The sequence below is a fragment of the Pinus tabuliformis genome, chromosome X (assembly GCF_031772625.1).
Source record: "Pinus tabuliformis cultivar Carrire ecotype Pingquan chromosome X, CPIR1, whole genome shotgun sequence".
Lineage (NCBI taxonomy): Eukaryota > Viridiplantae > Streptophyta > Pinopsida > Pinales > Pinaceae > Pinus > Pinus tabuliformis.
Window position 1 is genome coordinate 480086502 of NC_142308.1, and position 26776 is coordinate 480113277.

At 36.2% G+C, this 26776-nt stretch overlaps 1 protein-coding gene across 1 annotated transcript; it reads left to right on the plus strand.

Moving 5' to 3' along the window:
• The first annotated feature begins 23416 nt into the window (after positions 1 to 23416).
• On the plus strand, positions 23417 to 26303 carry LOC149140771 (uncharacterized). The gene is made up of 10 exons (XM_089447114.1): positions 23417 to 23903; positions 23991 to 24177; positions 24499 to 24632; positions 24726 to 24838; positions 24936 to 25020; positions 25194 to 25355; positions 25484 to 25639; positions 25796 to 25875; positions 25976 to 26025; positions 26124 to 26303. The coding sequence occupies exons 1-10, from the start codon at positions 23478 to 23480 to the stop codon at positions 26249 to 26251; spliced, it is 1521 nt and encodes a 506-aa protein (XP_089303240.1). The 5' UTR covers positions 23417 to 23477; the 3' UTR covers positions 26252 to 26303.
• Positions 26304 to 26776: the final 473 nt, after the last annotated feature.

Consider the following 26776-nt stretch of genomic DNA (forward strand, 5'->3'; position numbering starts at 1 on the left):
AATTTTGTCCATCAATAGTTTTAACTTCTATTGCTCCATTCTCGAATACTCGGATCACTTCATAAGGTCCCATCCAACATGTATGGAATTTCCCTTTAAAAATTTTAAATCTAGAATCATCAAGGAGCACCCAATCACCTGGTTGGAGTTGCTTTTTCTGAATAGACTTGTCATGCCACCTTTTGCGTTACTGCTGAATTAGTATGTTTTGTTGAACAACATCCCTACAAAATTCATCTAACTCATTTAATTGGAGAAGATGCTATTGTTGTGCCTCAGAGAGATCTAGTCCTAACTGAACTGCAGTTTTGAAAGTTTTGATCTGGAATTCAATTGGTAACAGAACCTGTTTGCCATATACCAGGTCATATGGTGTATGTCCCGTGCTATTTCTCCAAGTTGTTCTGTATGCCCACAAAGCTTCTGGTAATATTTCAGCCCAGTCTTTCTGATGCATATTTACTGTCTTTGTAATAATGGAATCGATCACTTTGTTTGTGGATTCCACCTGGCCATTTGCTTGCAAGTGATACGGCGTGGATTTCTTGTGTCAGATCTTGTATTGCTCCATCACACCATATACCAGATTAGAAATAAATTGCAGACCATTGTCAGAAACGATTTCTCTAGGCACACCAAATCTAGTAAAGATTTTAGTAAAAGAAAATCAACAACAACTTTTTCTGCAGCAAAAGAAATAGCTTTAGCTTCTATCCATTTTGTAACAAAACCTGTACAAACCAAAATATGCTTTTTACTTAATGATGTTGGATTTATTGGCCCTATAAAATCAATAGCCCATTTTTCAAACAGCTCAATCATAACTGGGGGGCATAAAGGCATTTCATTGGTTTGATTAGGCTGGCCCATTCATTGACAGCTATCATATCGCCTGACACACTGTTTGGCATCCTTAAACAAGGAAGGCCAAAAGTAACCAGCATGAATACTTTATATGCAGTCTGCTTATCAGCGAAGTTGCCTCCACAAGGTTCATCATGAACAGATTTCAATATGTCAAACACTTCCTCCTCTCTTACACACCTACGGATAATCAAGTCTGGATCAGTGTAAAAGAGATCTCCTTGAATCCAGGAGTATGTTGCACTTTTCTTAATAATATTCCGCTTTTCACGAGCAGACAAGTGGGGTGGTGTTTTCCCAGTAACCAAGTAATTAGCAATGTCAGCAAACCATGGAGAATCTGTTGACATAGCAAAAGGATGTTCATCCAGAAAATCATCATTAACAGGAGTTTCTTCACCAGGATTATCTAATCTAGAAATAAAATCTGCTACAACATTAGATTTTCCTGGTCTATCAACAATAGTAATATTAAATTCCTGCAACAATAGTAACCACCTAGTCACTCTACTGCTAGTCAATGGTTTATTCATCAAATATTTAATCGCGGAATGATCAGTATGTACAAATACTTCATATCCTGTAATATAGTGCATGAACTTATTAATTGCAAAAATTACAGCTAAAAACTCTTTCTCTGTAACTATATAATTTAATTCAATGGAAGACAAATTCTTACTAATATAATAAATAGCATAGGATTGCTTATTTTCCTCTTGTCCTAAAGCTGTGCCAATAGCCAAATTTGAAGCATTAGAGGAAATGTGAAAAGGCAGGGACCAGTTAGGACCTCTCAAAACTGGTGCATGTACTAACTTTTCCTTTAATATTTCAAAAGACTGTTGGCAAGCTCTGGTCCAAGAAAATTCGTTATCCTTAGCTAGAAGTAAAAAAATAGAGGTAGATATCTTAGAAAAAATTTCAATGAATCTTTTATAGTAACCAACATGTCCTGAAAAACCTCTTACTTCCCTTTGAGGTTTGGGTGCAGGAAGATGCAGAATGATTTCAATCTTTGCTGGATCAACCTGGATACCTTTACCAGAAATCAAATGGCCAAGTACCACTCCCGCTTTGCACATTAATCTACATTTCTTGTCACTCAAGGCGAGATGGGCTTCCTGACAACGAAGAAGTACTTTCTCCAGATTTTTGAGAGCTTCCTGAAAAGAATCACCAAACACAGAAAAGTCATCCATATAAATTTCTACAAATTCTAGATCAACAAAAATGGCCAGGACTACCCTTTGAAAGGTAGCTGGGGCATTACATAAACCAAAGGGAAGCACTTTATAAGCAAATGTACCCCATGGACATGTAAAAGTAGTTTTATCCTGATCTTCAGGTGAAATCTGTATCTGGTTATAGCCACTGAAGCCATCCAAAAAGGAAAAATATTTCTTTCCTACAAGGGTATCAAGCACTTGGTCAATGAAAGGGAGAGGGAAAGAATCTTTGAGAGTGTCTTTGTTTAATTCTCGATAATCAATACATATACACCATCTTCCATCTTTCTTAGGTACTAGCACTAACGGATATACCCAGTAACTGTCGGAAATAGGATAGATAAAACCGGCATCTAAGAGTTTCTGTACTTCTTCCTTCACAATATCTCTTAGAGCTGGATTCATTCGCCTTTGGGGTTGTCGGATAGGTCGGGTTCCTTCCTGAATATAGATATGATGTGTACAAGTTTCAGGAGGAATACCCTTCATATCTTCATAGCCCCAAGCAAAGGCACTAAGATGGTTTTGCAACAAATTCACAAGCTGCTCCTACTGAGATGAGTCCAAATCTGAACTAATATGCAAGGATTTACTAGGGCTAATCTCAACAAGAGTAGTATTAGGCTCAGGAGTACTCAAGGGAGTGGTCAGATGCAGCGGTGCAGAAGAATGAGAATCATGATTATCTTGAAAATCTAGGCTAAAAATCTGGCTCAATGGCTCAAAATTAGGCATAGTGTATAGATTATTCAGGAAATCTTGAGTCTCATCTTCTTGTGAAGACCCAGTATAATGATGGATAAGGGAAATGGGCTAAGTCTCCTCATCACTGCTTTGATCCAACCATAAAGTATCTCGAAGGTCCTGAATGGATCTGGTAGGGGGTATAAGGTAACTTTCTTCCTAGAATCTCCATACGAAATATACATATCACCGGAACGACATCCAATATATGCATCGGCTGTAGCAAGCCATGGTCGACCCAAGATCAAGGGATGTCCTCCTACTGGGTTCTTTGGCTGAAGCACAATGAAATTAGTAGGATATTCCCAAGAATCTAATGAGATGATCACATCATCCAATACTCCTTCTGGCTTAATTTTAGATCTATCTGCTAATTCAAGCACAGTGGGAGTAGGGCGAAGATGAGATAACCGAAGTTGATCCATGGTTTGCTTAGTCATGATATTAATGGTTGCCCCTAGGTCTATAAGAACATTAGAGACAAGGACATTACCAATCTGAACTAAGACAATAGGGTTTCTAGGATCAGTATAGTTTTCCATAGACACACATCCCATCATCAACTCTGTTGCCCTACCAACAAATTCAATGGTTTGGGGTTCCAATCTCTTCCTCCCAGGTTTCTTGAGACAGAGTTCATTAATAATCTTGGTACAAATGGGGATCTCTTTGATGGCTTGAAGCAAAGGTATCTTAATGAAAAAATTCTGAAGCTCTGATGCCAAGCTAGTCTCAGAAATAGGCTCACTTCTTTCCATTACTAGCCTCTCTGGGAAGGGATGCCGGTTGGAAGAAGATGGCAAGGACTCAGAGGGTAAGGGTTGCTTAGTGACAGCCTTCGGAGAATGGTTAATAGTTTTCTCTTCTCCTTTCTTTTCAATAATCACTATAGGTTGCTTCTAATTTTTTGATGTTACAGTCCTTCCCGATCTTAATTGAATATCATGAATGCCAACTGGAATAGACTGGTACTCAAATGGTAAAGGTGGGTTTGTTACATAGATCATTTGCACCACTTTATTATTGTTAGGATTAGGCATAGGTTGAGCAGGCAACTAAGGAGGTCGAAAAGGGGGAGGTAAAGGCAACGGTGGAGTGGACTGACTCGGAAGTTGAGGCATTGAATAAGGTGTATGCGTAGATGGATATGACTACATAGGTGGCTAGTAGGAATATGGAGAATGAGTTGGCCCTCTCCAACCTTGTTGCCATGGTTGAGAAGGTTGCCCGTGGTGATATTGATTCCCATACTGCCACTGCTGATTAGTGTTAGGATAAGAATATGCATGTGAAATATAACCAAAATAGTGTGGAGATACTGCCACTGCTGATTCCTTCTTGCTCCCATAGCATACAAGTATTCAACTTCAGGTTTTCCCCCTGTAAATACAGCTTTAAGTCTTGGTATAGAGGGACATTTTTCTGTGACATGGTCTTCTGCACAGATAGCACACTTATTAGTTTCTTTCAAATTAAGAGGACACTCTTTGCAATGATCAACTAGTGAATTGAAGATTCACTCTTAATTAACTCATGCATGTCAAATTATAGAAAGGCCCAACTGTTATTGGAGTTCAGGGACTGTGTTACACTATTAGTTGTAAAATCCTCTAAATTAAAGTGATGGTGCATGCAGTTAGAGGAAGGCTTATGAGGATTGCACAATTCATAATTGAGGAATTTACCCATGAAATAGGGGCTAATTCCCAAGGGAACAGGGCAAGGAATTAGGAGCCTGGAGGCTTGGAAATTTTTCTAAGTATTAGCCAAAGCCATTTAGTCAGGTAAAGGATAGAAAATACTTATGCAGGTTGAGCTCAAGGTTGAGAAAACCATATTTTATTCATCAAGATTCTTTAACCAATGCAATATAAATATAGCTGGAGTTTTTAGTTGTGGTTTTCCTATAACATCATTGTCTTATGAGAGATAGAATTCTTTCTCTTATATGCTTCATGATTTCATTAATCATATATTGTTTTCTTTAATGAATAGAGTATATTAAAGTCAATTGTTTTAGCATATTATAATTAGAAGTTTGAATTTGTAAGGAATTTCTACATGGTATTGGAGCTAGATTTGTAGAAATTTCTACATGTTATCAGAGTTAGATTTGTAGATATTTGTACATCGTAATAGAGATGAAACCACAATAGAAGAGAAGAATTCAAATGTTTCCTTGCAGATTGATGGAGCTCTAGTTCAAGACAGATCCAGAAGACCCTATCTGCAGATTTCCTAATGGAGCTAGAAGGTTGTTAGTGGGAAGATCAATGAGCCAATGTTTAGTGACACAAAAGGGAGGTGTGATCATTGGTATTGGTACACTGAGGAGCAACAATATTTCCCATAAAGAGATCAAAACTCATAAGGAGTCTAGTTTCAGAGGCAGCATCCCTATGGAAGCTAGTACTTTAGGATCTAAGGAGATTGGAATCATTATTGTAGCGGTTGTAGCAAAAGTGCGGAAGTAACAACAGAGCAGTAGAAACAACAATATTAGTAGATCAGATTTAACTCGTGCATGCACAAACTTGAGGAGCAAGGAAGGGATTAGATATGTCGTGGTTGACAGGGAGCATGCTTTAACTCTTCAAAGGAAGCCCCAACTAGTTAGAAGTTGGGTTGACCAAGAGGATGATGATGAAGAGGACCAGTCAATGACCTCTAGTAGTAGGAGAGTTCGAGCCAAGTGTGTAAAGGGAGTGTTGGGTGCAGGAATTACACTTAAGAAAACTCCTCAACACTTAATTTGTCAACCCAAGGGATCCGTAAACTTAGAGGCAAAGAACAGGTAATGCCAGAGATGGTATGAATCTTCCTAATATAAATCCCTACTTTCTTTAATGGAAATATTGCAGAATCAAATTAAAAAGAGAAAAAGGCAACTTGAACCATCAAAATAATCTAAGACTGGAACAAGGAAGAATGCATTTTCAAGAGGGAATTAAAGATAAAGGGAAATCACTCTAGCTAATTATTGTTTAACTACTGAATGTGTGTTTTTCTTTAGCAGAGACACTTAGCAGTCTCATCAAATGGGCCCTTAAACCTGCTCCTTTAGAGATTTCCTTCTTGCACTAATCTATCCTGTACTATCACAGTCTGCTTGCACTAGTGCAGGAACAAATATTTATGCAAAAGGTATAAGTGGTGTCTTTACTAAATGCTTTTTTCTTCCTGCATGGGCTTGAACTTTTCTCGGTTTGAAGCACTCAAATCCCGTGGCAAGAAACTAGTTCTTACACCGGATAAGAGCTTCCTGCACTTAGCATTTAATTCTTAAAATGAGTGCTTAATTATTGCAAGTGCTATTATACTGTTGAATAAAATTGCACACATAAAAAGTGAATGTTTCTGATCTTAATAGAGTGCAAGAATAAAGAAACAATCAATATACATTCATCCTTTCATGAGCATTCAATGAAAGAAAGAAGATTGAGGGAAGTAGACTAAGAAGGCTTGCTGCATCACATCAACGTGCACTGGTGTAGGTTCATTTCTCCTGCTTGGACCAGGCAGGGAAAACCAATCAAACAAAATTGTAGAAAAGGGGATATCACACCAACATGCACTTGTGTAGGGTTATTTCTCCTACTTGGACCGGTTGGAGGAAAGCCAATCTGAAATCAAGTGCAGGAAATGAAATTTATCTCCTTCACACAATGGATCCACTTTCACTCAGACAGGAATGCATGTGCTTAAAATTAAATCACACTTGACAATGTAAACACAAATTACAAGAAAATGGGAAATGGGGTAAATGTGCTGGGTTGGCTAGGCCCTAGTCAACCAGCGTGTTTCCCCTTTAGATAAAAACGTTGTTCAGTACCTTAATCAATTCATCAGTTCAAATACAGAAACACAATTTGTGAAACATGAGGCGGAGCTCCCTTTTATTAATTCACTAAGGCAATTACATACATTAATACATTTTCCAACCTAGATTCGGGAGATAACAAAATACAAAAACTTGTTACCACTTCTCTAGCTGTGTCTCTTTTCTCTTTTACTATCAAAAACTTCCCTTAGTCCTATTTACATTATACATTATATAGATCTTTGGCCAAAGGCCAAAATAGATCATTCAACCAATTACATAACCAAATGCAGAATTTAGCTTTTCGGCCTTCAAAATTAGACAGTTAGAAAAACTGGCTGTAGCCAATTTCCAGCTTTCGTCCTTCACAGATTTGATCTCAGCTGCCTTTGGATTGATCTTGCTGTTGTGGTTGAAGCTGCTTAGAACAAGGCGGTGATTAAGGAGGTTCGAATCTGCTGCAAGGATTTGTTGTGCTGGCAACGGTGCAAGATCTGATCCTACACTAGGATCAGTGGTCACGGTAAGTACTCTAACTACCACATAAACATTGGAGCTATCGATAAGTTACAAAGAGTGATTAAAAGTAATAAATCATGTAATAAATGATTACTTAATTCTATGTTAAATTAAAATTATGAAAAATAAAGTTTATATGAAATATGTCACTGTGCTTGGACTGGTGCAAGAGGAGGGTGTATAAAAGAGGTAAAACAGTGGTAAATGGTTATTGTTTAGGAAGGGGAAAATGGAAAAAAGAGAGCAAATTACGGGGCTAACAGGGAGCACATGCAAATATACCTCCAGGAGCGAGGTGGAGTGATGTAGACTCTTAGTCCAAGAGTTTCAGAAAATTGGGCAGGGTCCATTGGGCTATGTTTATCTCATGGATCATTACCTTTCTATGAGGGGCCCAAAGTATTTAGTAGCAGGAGGATTAGTGTCAGTCAAATTTTGAGGAGGGTAGGGCAGTGTTGACAGAAGAGAATGAGGCTAAGTAGCAGAGTCAGTAGCAACACCATTTTTCCCTGTAGACAGTTGCAAACACACTTGATTCAATTTATTTTGTTTGGATGCTTTTTTGGTTGTATATATTGTAGTAGCAATAGAAATAGTGACAAGAGTTGCATTCAGAACATTCCAAAGGTATCAGATCATGATAGATTCGAATTTGTTTCTTGTTGAGAGGGAGTCTTGAAAATAACAACAAGAAATGTTAGAAATAACATCAAGAAAAATCCTAATTTAATTTGTCCTTAAATTAAATTGGGAATAAAATTGTAATTCCACATCTGATGAAAACTTGTAATAGTTAACTAAGCTAATTTGAATTAGTTGGCTTAGTTAATTTGAATTGATGGTCTAACTAGAGTCATGTAGAGTGTCTCTTACAATTAGGAACACTAGTTGAGTTTATTTTGAGCTGTAATTATTTAATTCAGTCTAACTTAGTTAAAGTCAGTTAAACTAGTTCCAATTGATGGATAAATTAGGGGGAGCTCCAATGGTGGGGTGTAACTTGAAATAATGTGGCGTAACCTGTAGTAGTGGGGTGTAACCTGCATTAGTGGGGTGTAACCAACTATAGTGGGATGCAACCTGTAGTAGTTGGGTGTTGTCTGTTGAAAAGTGGGGTTCTTCCTGAAGCATAGTGTGGCACTTCCTGCAGTAATCAATGAGTAAGCTAAAGATTCACTCATAATTAACTCATGCATGCCAGATCATAGAAATACCCATTTGCGATTGGAGTTAAGGCACTATGTACTATCAATTGTAAAATCATCTAAATTAAATTGATGGTGCATGTAGTCAGAGGAAGGCCTGTGAGGATTGCCTAATTCATAATTGAGAAATTTCCCCATTAAATAGGGGTTGATTCCCAAGGGAATGGGGAAAGGAATTAGGAGCTATGAGGCTTGGAAATTTGGCTAAGTATTGACCAAAGGAAGTTAGTGAGGCCAAGGATAGAAAATACTTGTGTAGGTTGAGCTTAAGGTTGAGCATAGGATATTGTACTCATCTAGATTCTTTGACTAATGAAATATACAAATATCAAGGGTTTTTAGTTGTGGCTTTCCCCATAAAAACATTGTTTTATGTGAGGTTCAATTCTTTCTCTTATATGCTTCGTGATTGCATTGATCATTTATTATTTCCATTGATGAGTAGAGTAGATTCAAGTCAATTGTTTTAGCATATTACAATTTCCAGTTTGAATCTACAAGGAATTTATATAGGTATTAGAGAAGTCATACTCCTAACCTGCCAAAATTTGAGCCACTAGTTTTTGTGGCTCTTCTGTGCATGTCAGTCCTGTACCTTCACCCATAATACCGAAATAGAAAAAAAATGTGTCCTAGGTCTACAAATGAAAATGTTTTTTGTCAGCCTGCATTACCACAGATTGTCATATTCTCTGTTCAAAATGCTAAGGTTTTGTCCATATGTTGATGGTCTATATGCGCCTGCCTTACTTGTCTATCAATGCAACACCATATTTGCAATCCCTGCTATAATGTATACACTTGAGCTTACCATAATGTCTCGATGGTAGTCTATTGTCATAACGCTTGAGCTAAAGAACTCCATCAAATGCTTGTTCCAATCAACATATTTCTTTCTTGTTTCATTTGTCGAATTGCGTCTCTGTACATTGAATTTTATTGAAGCCTATGTAATTATCTGCGTTGGTTAGCCCCTTTGACTTGTTCATTGCGTTGGCTTATATATTCTGGTGAATTATTAAATTCCAAATGCCATGGGTTGGTTAATGTGTGTGTTGTATTGGATACCAAAACACTAGTTCATTGGTCAGTTGACTACTATTGCGTTTAAGCAGTGCGTACATTGGTCACTCTATGCATATTGTTCCTCTCTCCTAGTACTGAATAGTATCATTCCTCCAAGTGGTGAATAGTTACTTACTTCTCAAGTCGCACACATTCATGAGCTCATTCCTAACAATAGTTTAGTATTGAGAGTTGATTATTAATCGAGCAGCTACAACGTTGAATATTAGAGCTAAAAGGTTGGACTATGGATACTAAAAGAATTAAAGGTATACATCATAGTGGAACCTTCTCTTGGTGAAATATGATGGAGTCTTGTGACTACGGACCTACATGCCTAAGGTAATTTCCATTTTTAGCAGTGATTCTTTCTAGAGACTTTGTTTCCGAGACTAGTTGATAGACAACACAATTAATGACATGCATGAAGTTGTGAATACCAATGCGGTTGAAAATGTGGGTATTGCACCTAGTAGATTGTGAATCCATATTCTCTAAGAATACATAAATATGTTGGATAACATGTAGCTTGGATATAGCCACTATAGAAGAAGCGATCAAAGTCTCAATTCCCCTTATATTTAAAGCCTCGAGGAAGACAAGAAATGTACTCTACAGAAGTGGTGTATGCGATGTCAATTTAAATGAAGAGTTTGGATCAAAAGGAGATAGTCTAGACTGTCATGGTCAGCTTGGTCATTTTTCATGAGAATTTGTTTTTTGTATAGGTATTGTACGGTTAAGAAGTGGTCACCATCGAACTCGTATTTGTTGATATAGGCATAGTGTAAGTTATCGAAATACTCTTCGTAGGAGTTACACTCCAATCTGTGGACACTACACACATAAATGTGGACAGAGTATTATATATATTTGTTATCTACGAATGATTTGCGTTAATCCAATTCCATTTGATCTGCGGGTGTTTGGAGTTTTGTTAATGCAGTTTCAAAGTTTTTTGTTTTCAATATTCTTTTACACACATCTTTAAAGGCCTGGTCTAAAGAATGAAGTATATTAAGTGATTTCAACTTTGTCAAGCCACATCTCTTGTGTATAGGAACTTGCTTATTAGGAATATGTTGTGCGATTAAATAATATTATTTTCTTTTCCACGAGATTGAGGAAATATATGATTGATTAAAATCACTAATGAACTTTAAATTTTCAATTAAACGTTACATATGAGTATTGGAATAAATAAAAGTTGTTAGTATTAATTGCATCGCAGTGTGAAATTCAACCTTCAAACAACTTTTCTGAATTCTGAAAAGTTATTTAACAAAGTGTGTCAGAGCTAAAGTATAGTGAGAAGGATGCCAGTCTTTATATTTAAAGTAGTAGTAATGTAGCATTGTTAGCCATCTCCCTTTGCAATTACATTTTTTGGTCATTTGTTGACTTTGAGTTATTTGAATATTGGAGAAAATTCATGGATTATTAGAGTTATTAAGCACTCTAATCCTATCTATTGTTGATAGCATAGTCCAAATCAATAAAGACACTCTCTTTGGCATGCAAACCTGTCCATAAAATGCACAAGAAAAGTTCTATTTTTTACAGCTCAAATCACAACTACAAAGAGATGAGTTGCATTAGCAAAAACATCACTATGAACTTTTTTTTTGTTTAGAACAATCCTCTATTTGAATTTGAGATAGGATCATATCAACAGTCAGAAACAAATTAAATCAGTATGGTTGAGGATGATTCAAAACTGAAGCCCAATGCAAGCAGAGATTTACATGTAGATGTAGAAGTTTAGTCTGCAGTTCACAAGCCCATAATTAGACCTTGGGAAGGCATTTTTCATAAAAAAAACACAAAGTCGGTCTTGGATATGAGAAGGATGTGTCCTTTCATATTCCATATTATTCAAAACCCATGAAGTTTCAGAGTGCTTGATTTCTTTAATCCAACTCATCTACACATGCTCCTCTTCCTCCCATTAGAGGAAATTTCAGCCTAAAAGTGGCCTCCTAAGGAAAAATAATAAAATAATAGGAAAATAATAAAATAAGAGTTATATATTTTGGAGGGAAATGAAAAAACAACCTTTTTCTTATTGTATTTTTAGCTTATCTCCTTATAGGTTTACTCAAATTTCATGTGTAGACACTCGTTGAATGCAGAATTAAATTATGTATCCAACGAGTACCTATTATGCATACTTTTGAGAAGCACCACATTGATAAAAGTTGAAGATACATTAAAAATCATGTTTAGCACGTTTTTCTAATGTATCTTTAATTTTTTTCAATGTGAGTAATCTAAAAAATATGCACAATGGGTACTCATTGGTTGCGGAATTTAATTTTGCATCCAACAAGTGTCTACACTTGAAATTTGAGTAAACCTATAAGGAGATAAGCCAAAAATACAATTAAAAAAAAAAGTAGTTTTTTTAATGTTCCCTCTAAAATATTTACATGTATCTTTTTTTTAATTTAACAGATTTTTATTATTTTACATACTATGCACATGAGAATTTAATGGGCACTTTTAGGTTGAAATTTCCTCTAATGTCTACAACAGATTGTCAAATGCCAACATTGTGACAAAATTGGCCATGCAAAAGATCACTGTTTTGATCTTCACCCATGTGATCATTGTCATAAGCCCACTCATCATTTGAGCAAATGCGTCAGAAAAAAACATCCTACAAGAACAAAGATTCGCCTTGGATAGATCACTTCTTGGTAATGGGCTTCAACAACTAAGAATATATTTTACTCATACCACATTATTTGTTCTCGAGTATTAAAAAGTCTTGCAATTGAGTTCTCTTCATCGTCTCACCTTCTATCTGATAGGGGGTAATTGATAGCCATCTACAATTTTTAAAGATAAATCAAGGGAGCTAGAGCCACAACCTGAACCTGTTTCCTAAGCCTAGCGCTAGAGTTAGCCATACCCAGTTTCAAAGTGGTAGCCATAGATAGAGAAGCCCATGAGAAACCCATGAGAAAGACTTTAGTTGGTGTCCTTCCTTAAACCAAAACAAGATGAGACTGTTATGAACCACCTCACAAAAAGATAGAAAAGAGATCAACGACTTCAAAATCAACCTCTTTGAGGGGGAAACCTCCTTTACATTACACAAACAAAAAATTCTTGGATGATACAAATGACTAAACCTCATTTCTATATATAGGAGTCTAAGGGGTCGTAATATAATCAAAGCTGATATAACAATAATAATATAAGGGCACAACAATAAAAATAGTGGGCTTCTATGGGGCACACTAATAACAATATGGGGACAATAGGGGCACAATAATAACAATAAGGGCTACAATGACAATAGTAATGGGGAATCAATAGTATTATAGGGACCTAACATGCCCCTCTCCTTCAAAAAAGTTTTGTCCTCAATACTTCAGTAGTTTTGGATTCTTCTATATTAAATTCTCATCCTTCCATGTGGAATCTTCAGCGGGTAAGTTCTTCCACTTGATGAGATACTCTGAAATTGATCGATTTTGTAGCTGTCGAGTTCTTATTTTTGTGACTGCTTTGGGTTCTAATATGATTTTTCCTTCCTCTTCAAGTTCTGGCAATATTTTTTGAACTGGGAGCTTGTCACCTATAACCTTCTTTAAACATGAAACATGGGAAACTAGGTGCACCTGGGAAGATGCAGGAAGCTCCAATTTGTATTCCATAGTACCAATCTTTTGCAACACCTTGTATGGACCATAATACTTTGGTGATAATTTATTTTCCTTTTTAACGTGCTTGAGGGACATTTGTTTATATGGTTGTAGTTGTAGGAATACCCAGTCACCTAAATCAAAACTTCTTTTGTTGCGATGTTGATCTGCCTGTTGTTTCATTCTATTCTGCGCCAAAGTGAGGTTATCATCTAAGAGTTGGAGAAATTGTTGTTGATGCTCGATGTGATCTTCCACTGCTTGAGCCTTATAATTTTCTCTTAAATATGATGTGATGGATGGTGGACGAGTAATCCATAAAGTGCCATAAATGGGGTAATTTTGCTGCATTATGGAAGGAAGTGTTATACCACCATTCAGTGGGAGGCAACCATTTGACCCAATGTTCTGTTTATCAAAGACAAAGCAACGAAGATATCCTTCCAAACATTTGTTTACTATCTCAGTTTTCCCATCAGATTGAGGATGATAAGATGAGCTATGAGCTAAATGAGTACTGAGAGAAGAAAATAATTTTGTCCAAAAATTTCCAATGAAAGTGGGATCTTTGTCACTTACAATAATCTTTGGGTTTCCATGTAGCTTTTGAATTGTTTCAATAAATGCAGTAGAAACTGTACTGGATTTAAATGGATGAGATAATGCACAAAAGTGTGTATACTTGGTAAGTCTGTCAACTACCACCATGATGACACTCTTTCCTCTGGACTTGGGTAAACCTGTGATAAAATCCATAGAAACCTCCTCCCAACATTGGCTTGGAATGGATAAAGGTTGTAATATACCTGGGGCATTAATTGTTTCAACTTTATTTTGTTGGTAAGCCAAACATTCTGCCACAAGCTTTTGAATATCCGATTTAAGGCCATCCCAAAAAGATTCCTTCTTAATGTTGTGGTAAGTTTTTAAAAATCCTGAGTGCCCTCCTAAGGGAGAAGTGTACAATTCCATAAGAATATTTTTTGAGTTGGGAATTCTTACATAGGTATAAGCGATCTTTGCACGATAAAAAATCATTTTTCCAGCTAAATGTATCAGATGTACTGTGATCTTCTTGTAACTTTTGATTGAGTGCCCACACTTCTTTGTCAATCTTCCAATCATGCCTTGCTTCATCTCTCCAATCTGGTTGGATAATAGAAATGGTGCAAAGCAATGCTTCCACATCCTCATCCTTTCTTGAGAGTGCATCTGCCACAACATTTTGCTTCCCTTTTTTGTAGATGATTCTAAAGTCATAACCCAACATCTTTGTGACCCATTTTTGCTATTCTTCTAAAGATAATCTTTGTTCTAAAAATCATTTAAGACTATCATGATCCACTTTTACCTTGAAGTGTCTTCCCATTAGGTAGGGTCGCCATTTCTTAAGTGCATGTAGTATTTCCAACATTTCCTTCTCATAAATAACTTTGTGTAAATACTTTCCTTTGATTGAATGACTTTCAAAAGCAATGGGTCTTTCTTCTTGCATTAAAACAACACCAATTCCATTTCTTGGGGCATCCAATTCCACAATAAAGGTTTTTGTGAAGTCCGGTGTAGCTAAGACTGGTGCTTGGCACATTCCCTCTTTAAGATGTTCAAAGGACTTTGTTGCTTCTGGAGTCCAAGAAAATGCATATTTCTTCAATAATGTTGTTAGAGGTGCTGCTATTCTCCCATAATTCTTCACAAACTTGTGATAATACATTGTCAACCTGAGAAATCCTCACAGATGATTTATGGATGGGGGAATTTTCCATTCCTTAATGGCTTTAATTTTGCTAGTCTCTACCTTAACACCTTCATGAGATACAATATTACCTAGATATTCCACCTCTTGTACTCCAAAGAAACATTTGGAGCTTTTTGCATATCGTTGTTTCTCCTCCAATAGTTTGAGCACCCTGTCACATGTTGAATGTGATCCTTCCAAGACTTGATGTAGATTAGTATATCATCAAAAAATACTAACAAAAATTTTCTAAGGAAGGGTTTGAAAATGCAATTCATCAAACCTTAAAATGTAGTAGGTGCATTGGTAAGGCCAAAAGGCATGACCAAAAAATCATAATGACCCTCATGAGTTCTAAATGTTGCTTTTAGAATGTCTTCAGTCTTCATTCTGATTTGATGATATCCTGAACGAAGATCCAAATTGGTGAAGTAAATTGATCCATGCAATTCATCAATGACAGGAATGGGAAATTTAGCTTTAATAGTGAGCTTGTTGAGCTCCCTATAATCCGGACACATGTGCCATAATCCATCCTTCTTGTGCAACAATAATACTGGAGCAGAGAAAGAACTTTGATTAGGTTGAATTATACCAGCCTCTAACATTTCTGCAACCATACATTCAATTTCACTCTTTTGGGCATATGGATATCTCTAAGGCCCGATGTTTGGAGGAACACTTTCTGGAATCAAATGAATAGCATGATCATGATCACGAATAGGTGGGAGGCCTTTGGGAGTCTCAAATACCTTGAAATTATTATCCAAGACTTTTTGGAAATCTAGAGAAATGGATGATTTTGATGTGGAAACCTCTAGCGAACATAATTGTGCAATTACGCCTCGTTGTTATTTCTTTAGAAGCTTTGTCATTTTGTTGGATTTGATTATCTTTCCTGGTTTCCCTGCGATACCCCTTAATTCAACTTCCTTTCCTTCCTAACAAAATTTCTGAATTAAAAGCTATTGTATACATACTCTCCCATGAATAGGTTGATATTATGGCACTTTCCAGAGGAATTTATGGTTCCTCCACTTGCAACCATCACTTGACACTCTAGTGATGGATATAGGAAGCAATTCAATTCCTTGGTTATCTTACAAGGAATAAAATTATGGGTACTACCTAAATCAATCAACACTATTAAATTTTTCTTCTTGATATGTCCTTCTATCTTGATAGTTTGAGGAGTGGTAATTCTAGCCAATGCATTACAAGATATGGTCAGATTCATGTCTTCTTTCTCTAGGGTTTCTTCTTGGTGTATATCCTTTTCTTTTGACATTTCTTGTTCCTTTTCTTCCTCCTCTTCACAATCTTTGTAAAATAATTTCTTCTCAACGCAGTTATGACCTTTAGTGTATTTTCTATCACAACTGTAACAAAGCCCTTTTGCTCTTTTTTCTTCCAATTGTTGTGGTGTTAACCTTGTAGGTTATGGAAGGCTAGGGGAAACAACACTTCCATCTTTATAGTTGTGAGTGGTAGGCTTCCTGGTTTCCATAATTTTTGTTTCCATTTTTCTTGCCAACCTGAATGCCTTCTTGAATGAATCAGGTTCCCAAAGGCGAACCTCATGTTGGATGTTATCCTTTAAAGTCCCTATGAACACATCAATCATATGCTCCTCTGGAATATCTTTTACCCTTATATTCAAATTTTGGAAGTCCTCAATGTCCTCCATCATTGAATCCTTTTGTTTGAGATTTATCAATTGGCTAAAAAAGGTGTTTTCTTTTTTATCATCATAATCTGCTATCATTTCTTTCATACAAAATTCCCAGGTGACAATTTGTTTATGAGGGCAAAGCCATCGATACCATACAAACTGATTTGGCTCCAAATATAAAGTTGCAATGCGTGCTTTTTGTGTGTTTTGCACATTATGGAGATGGAAATATTGCTCGATCTGTAGTATCCATGTTACGGGATCCTTACCATCAAACTCCCTCATATAGATCTTTGGAACATGGTGGGTCTTCAATCCAGCGTTAGAGTCTATGAAATCATGATTAACATTTCTTTTCTTCTCATCATGAGTTTCCTTTACTACCCTTTCACCATTAGTAAACATTTCTTGTAGCAACTTTTTCAAATCTGTCTTCAAATCTTCCATTTTGACTTCCATCTTAGATTTCATGTCATTCATCTTAGCTTCCATGCCTTTCTTTAAACCGTCCATCTTAGCTTCCATGTCATTCATCTTAGCTTCCATGCCTTTCTTTAAACCAACTACCTTAGCTTCTATTACCTTTTGTGAGAGTGAATTTTGTTGCACTTGGTCTTGTAATTTCGATATATCATGTTGCATTTCTTCTTCTTCTTCTTCATGAGTGATGCTAGAGCTTTCAAGTTGCTTACTAGGCGTTTCCATTTTATTTCTTCGGGGCATCAATTAATGATAATTATGCTTCACTATGCCTTTGATTTCCTTCAAGCTAATTTTTCAAACCAAAGTTATGCAAAAACGAAAAATAAAAACTACACATTTTTTTTTCACTTTGTAGGATCTCGATATTGAATCTGATGTATCTCTAAAATTTCGGATCTCCAAGGTCTGAAATTTCAAACTTTGGTATCCCTCCGAGTCCTCTTTCCAACGCCACTAGTTTGACCGAAATTGGATTCTCCAAGAAAGAGTTATGCCCAATCTCCCAATATGACCTGATTATACAATTTTTCAGTAGAGCAAACTTGTAAGAAATGCCACATGTCACCGTTTCAACCTCCGGACTTGAAAACGATGCACAAAAAACTATAGTCCATCCTCTTTTTGTAACTTCCTATAAAATTTTAATCTGATAGTCAGAGAGAAAGTTAAGAATATTTTCCCAAGGTCACCTGTTTGGGATGTAATTCAGGAGCCTACAAAAACCCTAAATTCCTTAGATCATATCTCCGAAAATATAGTGAGACAAGATCTAAAGATCATATCCTATGATCATCAAGATTTCAGTGCAAATGGGTTTTGTTTTTAGCTTTCGAAACATCGCGGGAAAAAAATTATAGCGAAAATGCCACGATGACCTGTTTGGAGTAACGAAACCATAGAATCCGAAGCTCTCATACCAAATGTTATAAACCAACTCACAAAAAGATAGAAAAGATAGATCAGCGACATCAAAATAAGCCTCTTCGAGGGGGCAACCTCCTTTACATTACACAAATGAACAATTCTTGGATGATGCAAATGACTAAACCTCCTTTCTATATATAGGAGTCTAAAGGGTCACAATATAATCAAAGCTAACATAACAATAGTAATATAAGGGCACAACAATAACAATAATGGGCTCCTATGCGGCACACTAATAACAATATGGGGACAAGAGGGGCACAATAATAAGAATAAGGGCTACAATGACAATAGTAATAGAGGAATCAATAGTATTATAGGGACCTAAAAGAGACTTACCTTTTCAAGTTGAAGTTCTCCCTTTTCCGTAGGTTGAGATCTTCCTTTTCTAGGTTGATAGTCTCCTTTTTCAGAACAGTAGGGACACTTCATCTAGCAAAATACTAACAACTTCTTGCAAGATTTGGAATTGTTTTGGGAGCTGCACTAAGCATTCCAGGTTGAGACCTCAATGGTATCTCCCTCTTCAAGACATTAGGGACACTTCCTTTGGCAAAAGACTAACAACTTTTTACTAGATTTGGAATTATTCCAGGAATTCCACTGAGCGTTCCAATGTAAGTGTTCATCCTTAAACCACCACTGGTTGAGAAATCGAGTTATCCCACCTTATATCATCATCTTAGAGAGCTCATTGATCTAATTGTTATCATGCATTATTATATTTTTATATTTCATCTCTCTTCTAGGAATCGGATATAACACTTCGAATTAAAGGGGGATGTTAGACATGTAACCCACTAAGGGTTTTGGGTGTGGGATATGAACAGTCATTGGAGTCCAAGATACGTTGGAAGATGAATCCACCAGTCATGGAAATTTTATTAATATATATATATCATTGTGAATAGAAAGTGTTCAACATTTTATCTTTCATATCTCATCTATTATCTTGTGTTGTTTAACAATCTCTCAATGGTCTAGCTAAGACTAGGCATCCTTATGCAATCCCCATTTGATTGGAGGGTGGTGGTTTTAACTAGAGTTAGAAGAAATTTTAGGAAACTCTTTGTCTTTCACATTGTTTAACTTATTCTTATACATAAGATACCTAGTCATAGTCATGCTTTCAATGGAGGAAAGACTTGCTTCAATGAAGAGGATAGGATAGGGTGCATTTCATTTAATATTGAGATTGTAGGTTCTAGAATGGCTTGGTTCTATCCTCCTCCACTACTATTTGGAAACACTGCAACCCTAAACTAAATATCCATATAAAATAACAAGAGCGATGATGGTTTAAAAGAGGAGTTTTTATTTTTTATTTTTTTATCCCATATGTAAAGATATGTTTACAATTATGTTCAAGCCCATAATAAGTTTTCCATCCTCCATTTATCCTGTTCTCATTGTTGTAATTTTAGTTGAGCTTATGATGGATATTGATGCTTGATGCCAAGATATGTGTATGAGGGAACTTCTTCCCATTTTTGTTTTCATATATGAAAATATCATATGCAATCTTTTTTGGATTAAATTATCGTGATCTTCCTCGATTTCATTGTTGTAATATTCATGGATTTAATTATAAAAGGTATATAAATTGATTTATCAATTTTTCCTTTTGAAAAGTATTAACAATAATTCAATGATTAAATTAAAGGCTTCACCCTTAAGATACCACATATTGCAAGTATATTTAATCTATGAGGTATAGATTAATTGGTTTGTGTGCGGTTTGATCTCTATTAGGTATAGATTCAAATCTCATGAAAAGGTATTTAGAGATCTAAAAAAATACCACAATACTAAAAATCTCACACAATCTTATTATTGAATAAGTCATTATTTTTCATTAAACATATAAATTTACCTTATCTTAAACATAATTATATGTATAAGCACAATAATATAAATTAAGTGACTAGTAAATATATATTGTTAAAATTTACATATTTCATATAAATAAAATAAATTATTATTTTTATTATATACATTAAAAAAAACACATATAACAAGATTTTTAATTTGGAGATCTATCTCATTTTACTATGAAGATTATTAATTTTAAACAAACTTTGTTACAATATCATAGTTACTAATACCAAATGTCCAAAAAAAAATTATAATTCATATTTATATCTATCTATATATATAATTAATTAATTTTTTTTCCGAGGAAAAAAGCCGAGCTTTTCTATTAATAAAAATAAAAAAGCTACAATCAGATGAGTGAACATTCAGCAGAAAACTGCCTGAGGCAGAAAGATATAAACCATCCTTCTCCATGATGTCATCAAGCATGTCTTTTGCAACAAAAAACCAGTAAGTTCTTCTGAACTCGGCCTGTATCAGCCATGACAAAAAAAAAAAATATCTGAGTCTGTCTAGAAAATCTGGGTCTCCTTTAAAAGGAAAACAACCCGCATATTAACAAAACAGAGTTTTCTGTCGAGCTTCTCCGAATTTAAAAAGAGATGAAATAGTGTGTGAAAAAGTTCAAATATCATATGCCGCCAGTATCAAAAAATATGACCATTTGATCCTGGAGCATTTACAGCATGAAACAAAAAAACATTAAGTGTAAGGGGCCATATCCGTCTCACGGATCTGGTCCTGGACCTGCTCTTTTATCCTCCACGAACCCACAGCCTGTTGTAAACCTGCTTTAGAATACCTGTCTGCTTCATCATTTTTGTCCCTGTAAATATGGTCAAGAGAGAAAACAGTAAATGAAGATTTTAGATTTTGAATTTCTTCTAACAGAGGCATCAACATATAATTCCGGCATCTAAATTTTCCATTGACCCAGTTTACAACATTTGAAGAATCTCCAAAAATCTGAACTGTGAGGACCTGTCTGTGAATGAGCCAGCAAAGGAGAAGTTTTAAAGCTGATAGTTCGGCAAAATTATTTGTGCCCATCCCGAGACCCACTGAGGCTTTTAGCGAATGTGAAGGACTAAGATGAATAATAATTCTGGCACCAGTGGAGTTGTTTTGAGCTGCCCCGTCAAAGAATGCCCAGGGGATGCCTTCTTTAATCAGGATTTCCTTCCGCTGGTTTGAGGATGTATGGCCTTCCGGCTCAGGGATGCTAGCAAGGATGGCTGAGCTTTGGATTGCAATTACTTCCGCCGGAGTTGCTTTTTCATTGAATATGCTACGATTCCAAGCTATCCAAATGCCCCAGCAGAGAATAGGAGGAAGGTTCCTCAGGTTCTTCTCGGGGTAGTGGGACCACCAAAATTCCCAAGCTGCAGAGAGATCTTCCCCTTCCCATCTGGAATTAATGTTCAGAAGCTTTTTTGTTTCGTCCCAGACTTGTCTTGTGAAGGAACATTCCACAAATAAGTGTGGAATGGATTCAGAAGCTGCCAGGCATAAGGGGCATCTACTCGGCCCCTGCTTGAAGCGTGCTTGAAGGATTTCCCAAGAAGGGATCTTTCTTTTAAGCGCACACCAGAGAAAAATTCTGGCTTTTTTGGGGCATTTCAGTTTGAACAGAGGCTTTGCCCACCAAACAGGAGGATCCCAACCCTTTCTCTTCATCAGGAAACTATAGCCAGCCTTTGGGGAGTATAGTCCTGTCTCAGCATGAGCCCACACTAGGGAATCTGGATGATCCTTTATTCTGACATTTGACCGCTTAAGTTCATGTGTGAAGGCCTGCCACTCGATTCTCCAGGTGGGATCAATGCCCAGTTCCTCTACAGATTTCCATTCCTGTCCCCAAATGGAATATAACTCCATGTTTGCTATCTGACTTAACCTGTGGATTCCCTTTGTATCTAGATGAGCGAGAAGACCAGGGGATAGTGCAAAAAGATCGTTGCACCCTACCCACGGATCCCTGCCAATCCGTAGATTTTCTCCATTCCCCACCTGCCAAGCAAGTCCTTGTTCTATAATTTTGAATGCCTCTGAAGTGGCCTTCCAGATTACCGAGCAATTCCTACCTTTTTTGTTTGGGCTCCGAATCCAATCCTCTAGCGGAACTGGGTCAATATACTTTCTTTTGACCACTCTAGTCCAAAGGTTCTCCGCTTTTATAATTCGCCATCCTGATTTTGCTGCCAGAGATTGACTAAAATCAACGAGATGCTTGATGCCCCATCCCCCCCATTCCTTTGGTCTAGCAATCTTATCCCATAATTAATTAATTTAATAAAATAGATAAATAAATTAAAAATATATAATTATTTTTTAAAAATAAATCAGGTTAATATTATTAAAAATATTTTTATAAAAAATAAAATTTTAATTTCTTTTTAATAAGTATTAATAATGAAATTAAAATTTAAAAAACCTTATTCCAAAAACAGCACTAATTGCATGGAAATGCTCCACCATTGCAGGACCACGATTGAAATAGTAATTTCGTTTTGTCATTTAGTCCATGTTCCACGCCACTTTTGTAGTTTAGCCATGTGCAACACCAATAAGATAGTGGGAACTGGGAAGTCCCTCTCACCATATTTTTGGTGGAAACATAAATGCGGCCTGACATGCTAGGGGAATAGCAGTTGTCTTGCATTTATATTTCTCTCAAAGTTGACTTTGGCATGTTAGCAGCAAGGCAACTGCTATTCCTCTAGGGGAATAGCAGTTGTCTTGCATTTATATTTCTCTCAAAGTTGACTTTGGCATGTTAGCAGCAAGGCAACTGCTATTCCTCTAGGGGAATAGCAGTTGTCTTGCATTTATATTTCTCTCAAAGTTGACTTTGGCATGTTAGCAGCAAGGCAACTGCTATTCCTCTAATATGTCAGAAGCATTTATGTTTCAATAAGATTGGGAATAGGAACTGCCCATTTGGGTCTCTTGCACGTTCGACGACTCGTGACGGCATTAGGCTTGCGTTCATCTCGCCCTTCGCCCTTCGTTTGATTCGTCATTTTCACATCATATGTCACTCGCGCACGACCAACAAAGTATCAGAAGGCAAAGTAGCAGACGATTCTTTTGACGTTTGCTGTATATACAAAGTATCAGAAGGCAAAGTAGCAGAAGATTCTTTTGACGTTTGCTGTATATACAAAGTATCAGAAGGCATAGCAGAAGATTCTTTTGACGTTTGCTGTATATACAAAGTATCAGAAGGCAAAGTAGCAGAAGATTCTTTTGACGTTTGCTGTATATACTATGTATTTGTATCTAAAAACGACACCCATTGGTTCTTGGAGTTGGTGTATTTATATATATATATGAAAAGATGAGTTGATGTTGATTTGTGTGAAGTTTAGTTTTATATATTTAAATGGAGTTGTCTTTAGTGTGACTTTTTAGAGATTCCGGTGACGGAATCCGAAATTCCATGAAAAAAAGTTGAGAATAAAAATTATTTTGGAAAATTAAATTATTTTTAAAATATTATTGTGATAATAAATAATAAATATTCCATACTAATTAATCATTCTTCTTCTCGTTTCCGACGAGATGGTGGGTGTGCAGTCCATTCCAAATTCCTATATAAACACGCTAATTCTTCCACCCCACATATCAATATAAAGCTCAGCAGTCTCAGACTCTCTGGAGCCAGTGGTGAATCACTTAACAAAATTATGGGCTTGGGTAACGAATATGCTCTCAGAGTGTTTCTCCCTCTTCTGCTAATGGTGGTAGCATCCACTCTTTTGCCCTCTACGGATTGCATGAGCCCTTCTTCATTCTTAGGTCGTCGTCGTAGGAGGTCCTTTGTCAGGACTAGGACAACAATAATCAGTAAGGATAGGCTGGATGTCTCTAGTGCTGAATACGAGACGCACTACTATACTCAGATTCTCGACCATTTTACTTACACACCAGAGGGTTATCGCACCTTCCAGCAGAGATATCTTGTAAATGCAAAGCACTGGGGAGGTGCCCAAAGCTATTCTCCCATCTTTATATACATGGGCGATGAGTCTTCTATTTTAGAAGACTTTGACGCCACTGGTTTTGTTATTGAGACAGCTCCTCAGTTCCAAGCACTCGTTGTCTATATAGAGGTAAGTCTTATTTCAGATTGATAGATAGAGGATGAACCTAAAAATTGAGTTTCAATTAATGTTTTGATAGATCCCTGTTTATTTCAGCATCGATACTATGGATTGTCCATGCCCTTTGGCAGTCCGGAGGATTCCTTTAGGGATGCGTCTACACTAGGTTATTTCACTTCCACGCAAGCGCTGGCTGATTACGCAACGCTAATTCTGGATTTGAAGAAAAACTTGTCTGCAGAAAACTGCCCTGTCATCGTCTTTGGTGGATCTTATGGTGGAAGTAAGATACCTATAATCTTTTATGTATTTACTAGGTTTTTAAGTTCAAAATGTTTGATCAATAGATTGTGCATAATATAGTTTATTAGTGTCACTTCAAATAAAATATGCTATACTAAGTATATCGTTGATTAATTTCTATTATTAATTTAATTGTAGCCTTGAGTCAGTTAACCCAGTTAATAATTTTCTGTCAGTTATCTTTGCGACTGAGCCCTGCCAGGATATGAATCTAAAATCGAGTTAAAGTCAAGCGTTAAAAGAGACCCAATATTATATTTAACTTATAATTTTTATGTGATATATAATTGAACTACTGCAGTGTTAGCTGCCTGGTTTCGCCTGAAGTATCCACACATTACAATCGGGGCGCTGGCTTCTTCGTCACCAATCTTGTATTTCGATGACATTACACCTCAGGATGGTTATGACAGAGTTGTGACAAGAGACTTCAGAGTATGTTCATAGATTGTTTCTTTCCGTTGAGATTTATATATCACCATGTCCATCATTTGATCTGCGACAATATTATTGTTTTCTGCTTCACAGGATGTGAGCGAGAGCTGCTACAATACAATAAAAGAGTCATGGGCAGAAATAAAAAAAGTTGCTTCACAGCCCAGTGGCTTGGAAAGCTTACGGCACACATTCAACACTTGCAAGTGAGAATTGTCCCCAAAAATAAATCATGTGAATGCACATTTTTTATCAACCTGCAATGGCCACTTATAACTAATGAAAGTCATTTGCATATCTTAGGGTTTTCAATACTAGTACTTTGATACAATCGCTAATAGATGCATACGATGGGTCCGCTCAGTACGATTATCCACCAGTGAAAGAGGTAAGGTTTATATACCATTCTCCAATGCTGTAAGGCAAATAATTTCGTGGATAATTACAAGGATGTTTATCTTATGTTTCATTCAGAGAAATTTTAATAGAACTAATCAATTATTAAACAATATTAACAGAAAAAATGAAAATTGACTTAATTTGATTTTCTGTGTATGAAAGATGTGCAAGGCCATCGATAGCTTTCCGGGAGGTACATCCATTCTTACTCGCATATCAGCTGCAGCAAGCTTTAACTACAACTACGGCAAAGTGACATCCAACACCTCCAATAATACTTGCCTCGATCTTAAAGAATATTCCAATGACGGGTGGAATTGGCAGGTTAAGTACTTATTTTTTCAAATCATTCAAACTTACTTCAAGCAAGCTAAAGTAATCATACAATCCTGCAACAACATTTAATCCAACAACTTCAGGCCATTGCTACTGATAGCTAACTTTGCGTGCAGAGTTGCACGGAAATGGTGATGCCAATGAGCTCAACACCGAATACAACAATGTTTTCTTTAGATCTATTTGATATGAAATCCTTCGCAGAGGACTGCAAGAGCAAATATGGAGTTGTACCAAGGCCCAATTGGATCACAACAGAATTTGGTGGTCATGTAAGTTCTAAATCACATTCACCTGGTAATCCATGAATCCATCTTACCATGAGATTTATTGAAGATCGATCTTTAAAATGATTATTATTTGTGAATGTTCAGTTTGTTTGAAGCTGTTCATGGTACGCATGATTTTTTTTTTGGATTGATACCCAGAACATAAGAAGGGTGCTGAAACGGTTTGGAAGTAACATAATATTCTCCAATGGATTGCGAGATCCATATAGCAGTGGAGGGTAAGACGTCTTTCTTTCTATACAAATATCTTTCTCTGTTACTAAGAGTCGAGGGAGTAATTAACAGTTGCATATTCTTCATGGTTGTGGAATTATGCAGTGTGAAAGAGAGCATATCCGATAGCATTATAGCCCTCGCAACAAACGAAGGTCAGACTTCACACAATGAAATTTTAAAGTTGGATGAATGATTGACTATACTGGATTGGCTTAGCGGGGTGATCCTATTTTTGTGGTTTGTACTGTAGGAACCCATTGCCAGGACTTGCAATTCTCTTCTAAAGAAGATCCAGATTGGCTCACAGAACAGCGATCGAAAGAGATGGAGATAATAAAAATTTGGGTCAAACAGTACATGGATGACCTATATGGTTAAAATAATTAATTATTGTGTTCATATTTTAGAAGCATAGGTGTGTATGGACTTTAAAGCAATTATAAACTGTAAAATATCTTATTATAAGGTGAGCAATTTATGTTATCTTATTTTAAATGTTTTATTAGAAAATAACATGTAATTTTACTCGTAAAAGTTGTGCTGTAAAAAAATGAGTTAAGGTGACTAATTTATGTTATTTTATTTTAAATGTTTTATGAAAAAATAACATGTTAATGTTATTTTATTAATAAAAGTTGTGTGGTAAAAAAATGAGGTAAGTGATTCCGAATGAGATTACCTACTCTAGCCACAAAGCCACCATGGATAATTTACACACATTATGTATCTATATGGTACAAATTTATTAAATTTAATATTTTTAAAATTATATATATATATATATATTTGTTTTTGTACATTTATTTGTTGATGTAGATTTATTTAAAAGTATGTTGGGTGGATATGGAATTTCATTTTACATCGAACACTTACATTTAACATTTGCCTAAACTTATCATGTGA